Source organism: Pinus tabuliformis, chromosome 1_1, assembly GCF_031772625.1.
Source record: "Pinus tabuliformis cultivar Carrire ecotype Pingquan chromosome 1_1, CPIR1, whole genome shotgun sequence".
In the NCBI taxonomy this organism is placed as follows: domain Eukaryota; kingdom Viridiplantae; phylum Streptophyta; class Pinopsida; order Pinales; family Pinaceae; genus Pinus; species Pinus tabuliformis.
The window spans coordinates 788,556,394-788,568,824 of NC_142297.1; the positions used below are offsets into that span (position 1 = coordinate 788,556,394).

The following is a 12,431-nucleotide window of genomic DNA, read 5'->3' on the forward strand; positions in this document are numbered from 1 at the left end:
ATTAGAGATTTCATCATGAAGTACAATTTGAGTGGTGACAAGGTGCACTCTAATAAAGTGTCATACCATGTAAATAAAATTCTCGTTAAAAACCCCACTATGATAACAACAAAACACAAATGTAGTACCCTCTTACCCAACTCACCCCCCACCTCTAATTCAAACTTGGAAAATATCATGTTAATGAGGGTACTGACATCATCAAACACATTACCCCCTAAATGATGTCTAACAAATGTTACATGAATATGTTATATCACCTAGCAAAATCCCACAAAGGTAACATGAATCATCCCACCATTGCAACATCTCAAGAGAAAGTCATATAACCAAGTGCCAACCCATCCAATAATGAATTGTGCTCCCATCGCACATCCAACAAATGAGGACAATGTAGAACACCCCATATTAAGGACACCAACATTATACACTAACTCACTAGGCAAGATCAGCAACATCATGAAACATCTATCTCCTGATGCCAAGGGATTATTACAACAAAAATCATCATCCAACCTAAGAAAACATTGGATCACCATCACATCATATTAGTACACCCCCTTACCACCCCACCACCCCTCTAATTCAAACATAAGAAATATCATGTCAATGAGGGCACTGACATTATTAAACACATTCCACCCTAGGTGATGTCTAGCAAATGTTACATGAATAGGTTATATCACTTAGGAAAATCCCACAAAGGCAACATGAATCATCCCACCATTGCAACATCTTAAGCAAAACTAGTATAACTGTGATATTCTACTTAGCAAATTTTTGCTAAGTAATATATTTTGCACAATATGGCATATTTGACTTAGGGAAAGTGGCTTGAGAGCACCCACTTAAATTTTGTGGAAAAGGGGGAGTTTGAACTTAGGAAAAACGAGGCAAATCAAAAGGTAGGTGGAATGTGGGGGCCACTCTAAGAGGGAATTCGCACCCCTTAGAGAAATTCACACTTGTGGGTGGGAAGAGAAGAAAGGGGGACGAGTTGTGGAGCCCACATGGAGTGAGGAGAGGCTCAAGGATAAATAGGAGGAGAAGACCTCATTTTAGGACTTTTTGACAATTTGAGAATCAAACTCTTGTATGCTTGTGTTGCTTATCCAAGTCTACTCGTGTTGTTTAGAATACGAGATTTTCAGGCAGGAATCTCACCTCTCCTTCGGTGAACATCGAGTGCCACTCAAGGGAAATCATATTTGTGCCATTCGCAGAGTTGTTCCGGAGCATATTACTGGAGTATTCGCCCCCTTTGACAGGTAGACTAGCCGCAGAAGAGGAAGGACGAATTGTTTGTGGATGCAACTCTTGTGCATGCATGTTGCTGAGCTTTTGAGGGAAAAATCTTTCATATATTTGTTAGACATTTGGGTGGTTTGCAAGTCAGATTCAATGGAAATTTTGCAAGGGGAAGTTATGCCCTTTTAGGGCTTGCACAGGCCTCTCTAGCAACTTGCGCAGAAGTGGGAGTGAGGATTGATTGTGGGGTTGATCGAAGCTTCAAGGGGAGGAGACTTGAAGGGAAATTGGTGGGAGTTTTCCTAGAGGAATTGTGGTGAATCTTATGCCATTTTTCTAGCAGTGCGTGTGGCTAGGCCACCTAGGCAATTCGCACTAATTGGTGGTTATTTCCAAAGATGGGTTGTTAGAGGATTCCTTGTTGGGTTTTTTGTGGGTTTTGGGTGAGGAGCTTGAGGTTAAATTGGCTGAATTTTCTGGGCAGTTTAGGGGGCTAAATCAGAAGTTCTTTCTTCAGCAGTTGCAACACCTTTGCTGGGTTGGGCACAGTTTTTGGAGCAAAGATATTTTCAGCACTTAGACATCTTATTTTCCCCTGGGTTCCTGCCTTGCTTGTTGTAGCAAGCCCGGGTTCATCCACTCCATTTATATTTATACTCCCACTTGTTAAATTAATAAAATGACTCAGCTTGGCGCATTTAATGGTGTTAAAGGTTGGTGTTTATGCATGTTCTAGAGTTGTGTGTTGCATGTGTGTATTTGTTTTGTTTATCATTGTTATTTCCTATTAGGAATATTACAATAACCAAGTGCTAACCCATCCAATCATCAAGTGTGTCCCCCATCACACATCCAACACATGAAGACCATGTAGAACACCCCATATTATTCACACCAACATTATACATCAACACACTAATTCACTAGGCAATATCAACAACATCATGGAACATCTACCTCCTACCATGGTCATCTAACCCCTTGGGAAGCAGTGTTGAAATATGTAACTAGGTTTAGTCTTCATAATGTCTTATGTAATCTTGATTTTAAGTATTTGATGTAAAGAAAATTTATTATTATCTTGTAGCATGCTCAAGATCATGTTATTTACAGATCAAGCACCCATTGTGTGCTTCTAGGGCTTTATCATAAAGTCTAGGTGTCAAAGGGTCATTGTTATATGTAATAAACCCTATTGGGCACTTTATATCATGTAAGAAGAATTTATGTAAGTCAAAAAGTGTCATAGTCTCCCTCCAAGACCAAATCGGCCTCATGATGACAGTTCGAGCTCCAAGGAAAGGGTATATAAAAGTGTGTATTCGACCTCTTTAGAAGATATCCAATATCATCCAAGGAGATCGATAACAAAGACAAGAAAGAGATCACAAAGGTGAGTGAAGAGGAGAAGAAGAGAAAGCGAACTTTTTAGGACTGTTTTGGGTCACATTATCTCACAAGTGCGATGAACTGGGGAATCATCTTGTTGCAATAAGACCAAATTGCAAACCAGCCAAGAGGAGTCGAAGTTTGGGGTCAAAGAGATCAAGTTTGCAAGTCGAGTTACAAAGGAAGAAGGAACACACTAAGTGAAGGAGAAAGGAGTCTTAATCTACCAAATTTCACACACACGTGCGAGCTAGGGTTTCTGCAGTTAGGCCGAAAATTGTAGTCATAAGATGCAGGTCCGAAATTGAGGTCGAAGAAGAAGTTACATCAGTTTTGAAGCAAGTTTGACTTGGGTTGACATTGTGAGAAGCGAGTTCATCAAGAAGTTGACTTGGTCTTGGAGGGGTCTTTGCCAAGGGTCTTAGGTCTTGGAATTCATCATTTGAAGATTCTATAAAAAGAGAAGAATACTTGTGGGTTTTCCTCTCAAAGGGAGAGGTTTTGGCCCTAGCTAGCAACCTATATTTTGTATCCTCTTGTCTCATTGATCTTCATAGTTTGGTAGTTGTTTGATGATAAGAACACAATAATAATCAAGTGAAAGGAGAAGCTAATTACAAGTACATAAAGTAAAAGAACATCAGTCTGCTCTAGATTTCTCAATAGCCATAATCATCAGCCTTACCCAAAATAAGCATATATACCACATTGTAATAAGATAGCATGCTCCACAACCATCAAAGATGCAATAAAGAGATCATCACCAAGGCCAACACATCTGAGAATACTATGAAGCCAACAAGCACAATCATCCAATCAAGGACAAGTGTAACTTCCCCAACCAAAGACATCAATCAAATGATTTGATGCCATGAAGAGAAGGAGATATGTGAAACTGCATCCCCCCAAGTCGATCTAATGCTCTAAGAGTACCAACAATAAATTTCCATCGAAGTGATGAAAATCACAATGTGGAACCCAATACAACATGAGGTGTACCAGGGTACTTGAGGAGGTACCCTAGTGGGACAATGGATGTAAAGTGGCCATAGGCTCACTTGGTAGTTAGTGGGGAATAAATAAGCCCACTAGGTTTAAAGAAAATGAATATAATAATGAGAATGAGATTGCATAGATGCCTAGGAATACTAATAAGAAAGTATATATACACATTAGAATCACTATATTGAGATATGTGAGATGTTGATTATTGTATGCTAGAAGACATGGCTTGTAGTGTAATTCCTTATGGAGGCCACATTACATTCATCATACCCTTTGGGTACCTCCCTAGGTACATTACACTAAAAGTATTCATAGTACAATCACATGGTCTTTGAATGTTGAAAACAAAAAATTAAATGAAAAAAAATTGCCATAGTTATGCTACAAACCCTAAGATTTGGGAAGTACTTTATTTTTAGGGTTCACACACTATCACAAGTGTTTAAACTTGTAGTAAACTTCAATGTGGTAAATGTAGATGAATGTCCATACATGGCCATCAAAACAACATTTTACAGAGAGCATTTCATCAATATAAACCTATCGTTCCTCTGAAACAACGTCTCTTGAGTAAGAAACAAACGCTGGATTAATCTATATATCAATTGCAAGTTGATAATTAAAGGTGATGTATCCCATCCCTTGTACATAATTGAATAATTTGGCTCTAATAGTCACTAAGGTATGCTCAAATGACAAAGATTGGAATGTCTCCAAGGCATTCATGAATATCATACCATGATATGTAAAGGGCATTCATGAATATCATACCATGATATGTAAAGGGTTAAACAATAGGTTGTTGATGTGTGTAACATCAGAAGGTCTTCTACAATTGCTTGGTGTCTTAGCATGTGGAAGACATTATTTGCCTCTTCTAGTGATTTATGTCTTCTTTCCTCAGTTTAACTTAGGAAAAGTACAATAATTAAAGTCAATTAATTATTGAGGACTATTCGGTTATTTTCTAAGGACAAATAATTTAATTATTTTAAGTGACTTGGAAATAATCTCAATCGTTGATCTTCAAGATGTTTCTTGAAGGAAGATTCAAGATGTTTCTAAAGGGTAGATTGGGGTTAGAGATTTCGACTCAATGAAGATTATAAATTAAGGCTAACGATGGAGGTAAAGACAACGAAGAGCACAAGTGTGTGAATGAGTCATCACGAAAGAGAGCAATTTTCTTTGTCGTGCAAGTGGCCCCGTGACTAGTACACAAAGGAGTGGGCTTGAGCAAATCCAAGAGTGGTCAAGTTGGAGAAGATTGTAGGGCTAAGATTGGAGGAGTTTGTCTAAAGGAGGCCGAGTTGTTGGAGTTTTGGGGTTTTTCCAGTGCGCATTAGTGGCAGGGCACAGATCGAGTTGTTAAAGGGCGCAAATCTGTTTGTTGGAGGTTGATTTCTTTAGAGCTATGTCATCTAGAGGCAAAATTCCTTGAGGTCGATTTTCCTAGGCCAAATTCACTATGAGGGAGCCAAGTTGCAAATTCTAGATTGTATTTCTCCTTATATCTTTTGGGTTGAAAAACCTAGATTTTCCAGAAATGAAATCACAGAGAATTGTTTGAGGGTAAATTATTTTTTTTCAATGTCTGATTGATCTCTCTGGTTTATTTTTACTGCATATTTTAATGCTAGAAGTTAAAGATACCAGTGATTTTATTTCTCAATGATTCAATTATTATTTGGATAAATAAATAATAAACTAGGGATAATTAAATTGTCGTGAGAAAACGAGTATTAGAAATTTCACATAGACTACATTAGATGTGTGGATGGAGGCTTGGAGCTGACATAGGGACACCTAGTGTTGAAAAATGTGTAACCAAGTTCAATCTTCATAAATATGAAATGTACTTTTGATTCTTGTATATTGTAAAATGAATGAAAATTTATTATTATTATTTTGGATTATGGGTTTCATGCTCAAGGTCTTTTGTTTTAGAGGTCAAGCACCCATTGAGTGCTTCTAGGGTTTGTCCTAGGTCAAGAAGACAAAATAGTCATTTTCATATGTTGAAGACCCCATCGGGCACATTGTAACTTGTAAAAAGAACTATTTTTGTATTTAAAAGTGTCAAAATATCCTCCAAGACCAAGTCAGCCTGCTAGCTGAAAGTCGGCCTATTTTGAGGAAGTTCGTGCACCTTGGAAGCCTATATATAGGAGGGAACTCAAACTCCTAGAGACACAATTCGTTCTCTCATCAAGCAAGCGGAGGAGAAGCAGAAAGAGGCTAGAGAAGGAAGGAGGACGAAGATCAAGTGTTTGGGCTATTTTCTCTCCCTCTCTTCACACGTGCGAAGGGAGGAAACTAGGGTTTGTGTTGTTGGGTTAGGGTTTTGTTGCTGCAAGATCAAACTTGGAAAAAGTGCAGAAAGATGGTCTAAGGAAGGCTCATTACGTCAAACTCAAGCCCTAGAAGAATAATAAAGTCAAGTGAAGGTCCAAAGAAGACTTGGAAGCCCTAAATAAGCTCACACGTATGGAAGCATTTGTTGCTAGGAGGGTCGAAAATTGCAGGCCTACAGTACAAGCCGAAATTTTGTTGCTAGGGGTCGAGGTGCTGCTAGAAGAGATTTTTACTAGGTTTGATTTGAACAAAGGAAGCACATCATCAAGGAGATTGGACTTGGTCTTGGAAGGGTATTGGTCTTGGTCTACAGGTCTTGGAATTCGTCAATTGAAGGATCTATAAGAAGAGAAGATTTGTGGGTTTTCCTCTCCAATGGAGAGGTTTTGACCTTGGCTTGCAGCCTATATCCAATGTTCTTATGTATTGTTGATCTTCTTGTTTTTGGTAGTTGTTTGATGACTAAAAAGTAAGAAGACATCACAAGCAGTTATCAACTATAAGAGAAATCATTCTAACTGTTTCCCTATAGATTTCTCAACACCTAGGTTCTGACAATGTTCATATAGCGGGAGCGGACCATGTGGAGTACATGGCTTAGGAGGTTCATTTAAATAATTTGAGGCTTGTAGGAGCATTGGACACAACCGATGGAGCACCCTTGCATTACAACCTTCCTTTAGGATGACATCACCTTAGAGTTTAACATGTGTATTCTTCGAGTGTAGTACTCTCACATATGTGACCCTACATGTGGATTTGTAGGTTGCCCATACAAGCATAGACCCAATATCTATTATTGGTCAGCCATGCCTCTCATATACATATTGAGGAAGGAGAAAGCCCTTTCAAAACATCATCATTATACACCTTTATAATTGTCTTCTTGGAGTGAGATGCTAGGGTTCATGAGAAAACCCTAGGATAGTTATGAAAGGGAAAGAAAAAAAAATTGTTGGGAGCTTACTCTTATGAGATCCTAGGTTTTACTCTTGCAAAGAAGATGTTGGAGACGTTGATCTTATTCTCATTATAGCTCATCTTGTGTTAGAGATGTGACGAGGAGGAACGAACTTGTCTTCCTCTCTCTTCTACTTCATCTTTTGTACTTTACCTCTTAACTTGGAATAACTACAGTTTCTTCCAGTTTCTTGGAGCATCTTGAATACTAGGATTAGGGTTTCAACCCTTGGAAACTTCAAAATTATCGTTTTCAGATGAAACCCTAAATTGTACTTGTGGAAGTGAAGAGGAAGAGGAAACATCTTGCTTTGGAGGACATGCTTGTGTGACGCTAGTCTATTGGAGCTCCTTAGAGTGGGCTAGTTCTCATTGTTTTCGCTAGCTACGGTTTTGGAGAGCCAAATGATAGTAGTATCCTTGGAATAAGGCTATGGCATGTACATGAACTTCACCTTAATTCATATTAATGAAGTTTCCAGCCATCCCATACTTGTGTCATTGTTGACTTAATTTTGAACCATCTATTTCTCGGTGATTCTGTAATTTCTAGCACTTGTATGTCTTATTGTTTGACATAATTTAACGCTGTATTGGTAATTGATTGAACATTATTGAATAAGCTAATGCAAATTTTCTGTTGAACTTATAGCTGTCATAAATATTTTTCAGATTTGTTATATGCATGATAAGATTTCCCTAGAGGGTTCAAACTTATTGGCACGATTTTGATATCTTATCTCTTGAAAGCTGAATTGCCCTATGGATTAGGCTTGTTAAGAGTTCAAATATCATCTGTTGTTGCTGCTGTCTTGTTTATATTTCACAATAGCCCTAAGGCTGAAACTTCGTAGGATTTAGATCCAAGAAACCTATAGTTAAGAGGTGAAATCACTATTTTTGCATTAAAGGCTTTATTTTCAGAAATTTCTACAACCTTCCAAGTTCCTATCAACTAAGAGTGAAATGACTTGCGCTTGACCATGGACCTTTGCACACACCAGTTCATTCATTCCCTCTATAGAGTTGTGCAAGTTGTGTTGTGTTCTCTAATGGTAGCCCTTGAGGATGCAAATATTCTGATATATGTTTTACTCACATGATTAGCCTTACAAAGGATTTTTTATAGTAAAGCTTGATGTTGTGTTTTCCATCATACCATTCTTTTGAGATAAATTTTTAAAATTGCTACAATTATTTCAACAAAAAAGTTAAGAGGAGAGAAAGAAATAACAACGTACTAGTTGGGGGTCAATAAATCAGCAAAAATTTAAAAAGTAACCAATAAAGAAGGAAATCAAAAAAAAATATTAGAATGGAACTAAGAATAAATTTTGTTAGCAGTGGGGGAAATTAGAAATTAGAAAATCTACATCATGCCTTCCTATTCTTGCCACACTGCTAACAACAATAACATAGTCTCTTTGCTTTCAAAGTAGGTTGCTTATGGCTTATTGTTGTAGTGAGTTAATCAGTAAGCAAACTCAGCTTTTCTAGTGAGTTTATTTCTTTTCCAGTGACACAAAGTTCCGACTTGATCTACTAACTTTTTTAAATTCCGATAATCTGGGTTACTTTAAAGTGGGATAAAACCCTTAAGGGCAAAGTTCCATGGTCAAAGTTCCCACCAATCAAATGAAATTATAACTTCTGGCAAAATCCCTACTGTATTAGGTGAAGAATTTCCACAGAAAAGAGGTTGAGTTTGTCCATTAATTAACTTACTCTATTAATTGCCACATTACTGTAACACTTCAAATTTAATTGAACATAGGACAACCAATACCTGCCAGAAGAACTTCGGGTGAAAACAATAGCATCTGCTCCTAGCCTCATCGTGCTTGTTTTGAAACCATTACCATCTGTGTCAAAATTAATAGATCAGTCATCTAGATTTAGTCCATGTCAAACCACGCAATAAGAGCATAGGCTTAATAGATTTGTCAGTATCGCTTACAAATACATTCAACAAAGAACTTTTGTGGATCACTGTCAACAGCTAGACTTTGAACAAAATTAACAAATTCCCACTGCATTCCCTTATAAAATAAGACCTCTGTAACTTACATTGTCCAATGGTAGTATTTGTGTTCTTCATGGAGTATCCCAAGCTCATGCACCGCCGGATGCATTCAGGATCCATACCCCCTCCATCATCTGCAGAAGAAAACCCAAGCAGAAAAAATATCGGCTAGTCACTGAATTGGTTCATACATGAGCATCCAAATAATACCAACAGGAATCGTATAATAGCAAGCTAGGTATTTTCTTCATACCCTGAAAAAGTAAAGCATGGCTGTAATCTCGTGGGTTAAAAATTTGGTCTGCTTTAACATAAGTTGCACCATTTTGGATCTGACCATCATAGTACCATGTCAGAAAAAGGAAACTTTTTCCACATCCAGTATAAAATACAAACGTTCAAACTTCAGATATTGTCTATTGTTTTACATATAAAATGATACATTAGAGCTATCAGTTAACAAGTTTCTTGTAAGACTAACTCTTCCAGAAATTAATTCTATAAGATACAAAAGATGTAAAAGGGCACAAAGATACTAGAGATACACTGCTCAACAATAAACTATCCCCAAACAAGTGTCAATTAATAGTTGGTTCAATTACTCATCCAATGAATCACAACAACTGTTGTCTGGAATATTTATCTAAAAAATCACAAAACTGTTAGCTGGAAAGTATTCTGCATCCAGGAAAAGAAATTTAGAAGACACAAAACAGAAGTACATGCAGTCACTACCATTGATACAGAAAACTTCAATAGTTTGGCCTTCAAAAGGAAGTATCTTAGACCTAGATTAGTCCTGGCAACGTGCGTGCAACAGTCTTTCTACCTAAAAAGGTGGATTAAATTCCCATCTTTCATGTACTCATTTCAGTTCATGTCCCTGTATTCTTTACTCACCACCTAGCCCTCTAGTGTGATTCACCTACTTTTGTGGCCATTGCTTGGAAATTAATAAAATTATCTTATCTGGCACGAAAATTGTTTGTGCTGGGCATGAAGAAAGAAATGGCCCCAAAGAAGGTCAGGATGTTTGTCCTGAAGGTATAACACACAGTAAAATACCTGACTCTAATAGTGAACTTCCCATGTTTGAATCTAGTCATGATGTTTTTATTTCTAAAAATGCAACACACTCATAACAGATAGACTTATACGAATGGCTTGGTTACTTTCCTGGCCAAGTCATCCCAAGAGCTATATCTGCAGCTGTCCAAAACAATGTAGGAGCCTCTTGACTAGAGGGAAACTGGTTAAAAAGGATTTTTTTCCCTGTTTCAATTTGCATTCTGTTGAAGTCCTCAACCAGGGAAATTAGCTTTGTGCAGAAATTTGGTGGTCTTTCCACATAGGATAAGTTCTCAACCGACAAATCAACTAACGTTCATCGACCTGTCTAAATAAAGTTCACTGGTCTCCATTTGCTCTACAGAGATTTGTAGGCTGTTTAAGTGCCAGGTTAGCAATATAAAAGGAACCTACACCCACTTAATATCAAAGGTTTCTTTGTAGATGTTGGAGCAGAGACAGGCATTATCGCCATTTGGAGACTCATGAGACCACATTTTGAACCCAAGATGCAATTTGGGGCCCACAATGGAATGTTGACAAAGAACTAAGGGCCAACCCTTAGGAGATGATTTTAGAGGTCTTCTACACATCATTTGGCACCCTAAGCCCTCAGCGCATGCCCAAGAAGGGCCCCTGCATGAATGATGTCATGCATAATCATCCCTACAGCTCACACGTGTGGGCAATCTTTTATGTTTTATCTTGGCTAGTAGGTTGTTTTGTGACCTAACTTGATCATTGTGACATAATTTAATTTTTTGGGAGCTTTTAGGCTAAAATAGGCATTCGAACTCCTCATGTAAATAGAGGAGAGATTCAATTGTATCAAATGATCACATACACTTGAAATTTCGGCCTCTTGTGTAATTCGGCCTTCTTGTCTGTGGAGTAAATCAGATCTATGAAAGCATTTTGATATTTGAAGCAAATTGTTCGTCTTTGAAGCTATTGTCTTGGATCAATGGATGTAATTTCATGGCATGTTATCTCGTAAGTGAGCTTATTATTGAATAAGTATTTTCTTTATGTCTAATATATGGAATGTTATGAATCTAGGGTCTACTATGGTGCCCTAAATTGTTGAAAATCTGTTGAATGGTATTTGGATGTAATTATTTGCATGCATTACTCATGAATAACATGTGAATGAATATTCCAGTGGTGAATTTTGATTAGCTCTCCCATAAATATCGTTGATCCATTGCATAGGTAATTGTTAGGGTTTCGGTGGTAGGGCACCAAGAATTCTTCCTCCTTAGCAAATTTGGGTCACCCAATCAAATCATAGACTCCATTCTCCCAAGGAACAAGGCACTGGCCTCCTTGCTGGTGATCAAACTCACTTTATTTGTCTTTCTCTAAAACTAAATTTGGCCCTTTTAAGGCCAAGCTCTCAAACTAGGGCTTGGTGCAAATTCCTAGGTAAGGTGAAATTTTGGCGTTGAAGAGTCTAAATGACAAGAGGATTGTGGTCACCACAAAATCACTCCCTTTTGGTAGGCATTCACTTCAATTTCATCCATAAATTTCTTTGCCCTACTTGTTTGCCCTAGAGTAAACCTTAGTTTGGTGTTGCTTCAACATAGGGGCTTATTTGAGGGTTTCATGTGCCTTTGTGTTGTTGAAAATCATTGTTGAAAGCCCTTTCTCATCACCCTAACCTTGGGACATCCCAACTTTCAACCTTCTAACCAAACCCTAGGTCTCATGTGCACAAATTTGACCTCTCCAATGTAGGTTTTAACCCTGTACAAAAATTACCTACATACGAATTCTTAAACAAAGAAAATAAACAATGCGAGAGCATAACCCATAAAACACATATGCACAGAGATTTTTCCCTGGATCCCAAAACCGGGACTACCAGCTTGATTTTTCATTATGTTCCTTTCAATTTTACAATACATATTTATACATGCCGAAGCATCCAATACCATGGACCGAAATCCATCGCGTCCAATACCATGGACCAAAAACCATCGCGTCCAAAAAACATGTGCGAAAATCATGCACAAAACCATAGGTGGGTCCGCCCAACCTAACATATGGTCCAAAACCAAAATTTTCCGGGACGCTGCCCCGGACCCCATAAAGTGGGGTTACGAGTGCCCTTCAAACCCCCTATTAACTACGTGGAAAGAATATAACACAACCCAACAATCTCCCACTTGTTGTTTTCTTTCCACAGGGGGCCACAGGAGAGCTTAGTCATTTTTCAGCCCCGAGATTCCCATTGCTTCTCTACACCAAGAGAACTTCTCAGAGCTCACAGATTTTGTCAATTCATCTGCAGTATTCTTCAAAGTGTCCACCTTTACCAACAACACCTTTCTGTCTTCTATCATATCCCTCACAAAGTGTTACTGAACATCAATGTGCT

General features: G+C 38.0%; 1 protein-coding gene across 4 annotated transcripts in view; it reads right to left on the reverse strand.

Moving 5' to 3' along the window:
* LOC149216364 (protein MICRORCHIDIA 1-like) overlaps nucleotides 1–12,431 on the reverse strand; it is a 114,391-nt gene that overhangs the window by 27,371 nt on the left and 74,589 nt on the right. For 3 of the 4 annotated variants that reach the window (XM_089392774.1, XM_089392773.1, XM_089392776.1), the window contains 3 exons: nucleotides 9,234–9,312; nucleotides 9,025–9,114; nucleotides 8,744–8,819 (listed from right to left, as the gene is read on the reverse strand). In XM_089392774.1, coding sequence (XP_089248900.1) covers nucleotides 8,744–8,819; nucleotides 9,025–9,114; nucleotides 9,234–9,312 — 245 coding nt within the window. The remainder of the gene's footprint in view (nucleotides 1–8,743; nucleotides 8,820–9,024; nucleotides 9,115–9,233; nucleotides 9,313–12,431) is intronic. The other variant, XM_089392775.1, reaches the window with a different exon arrangement.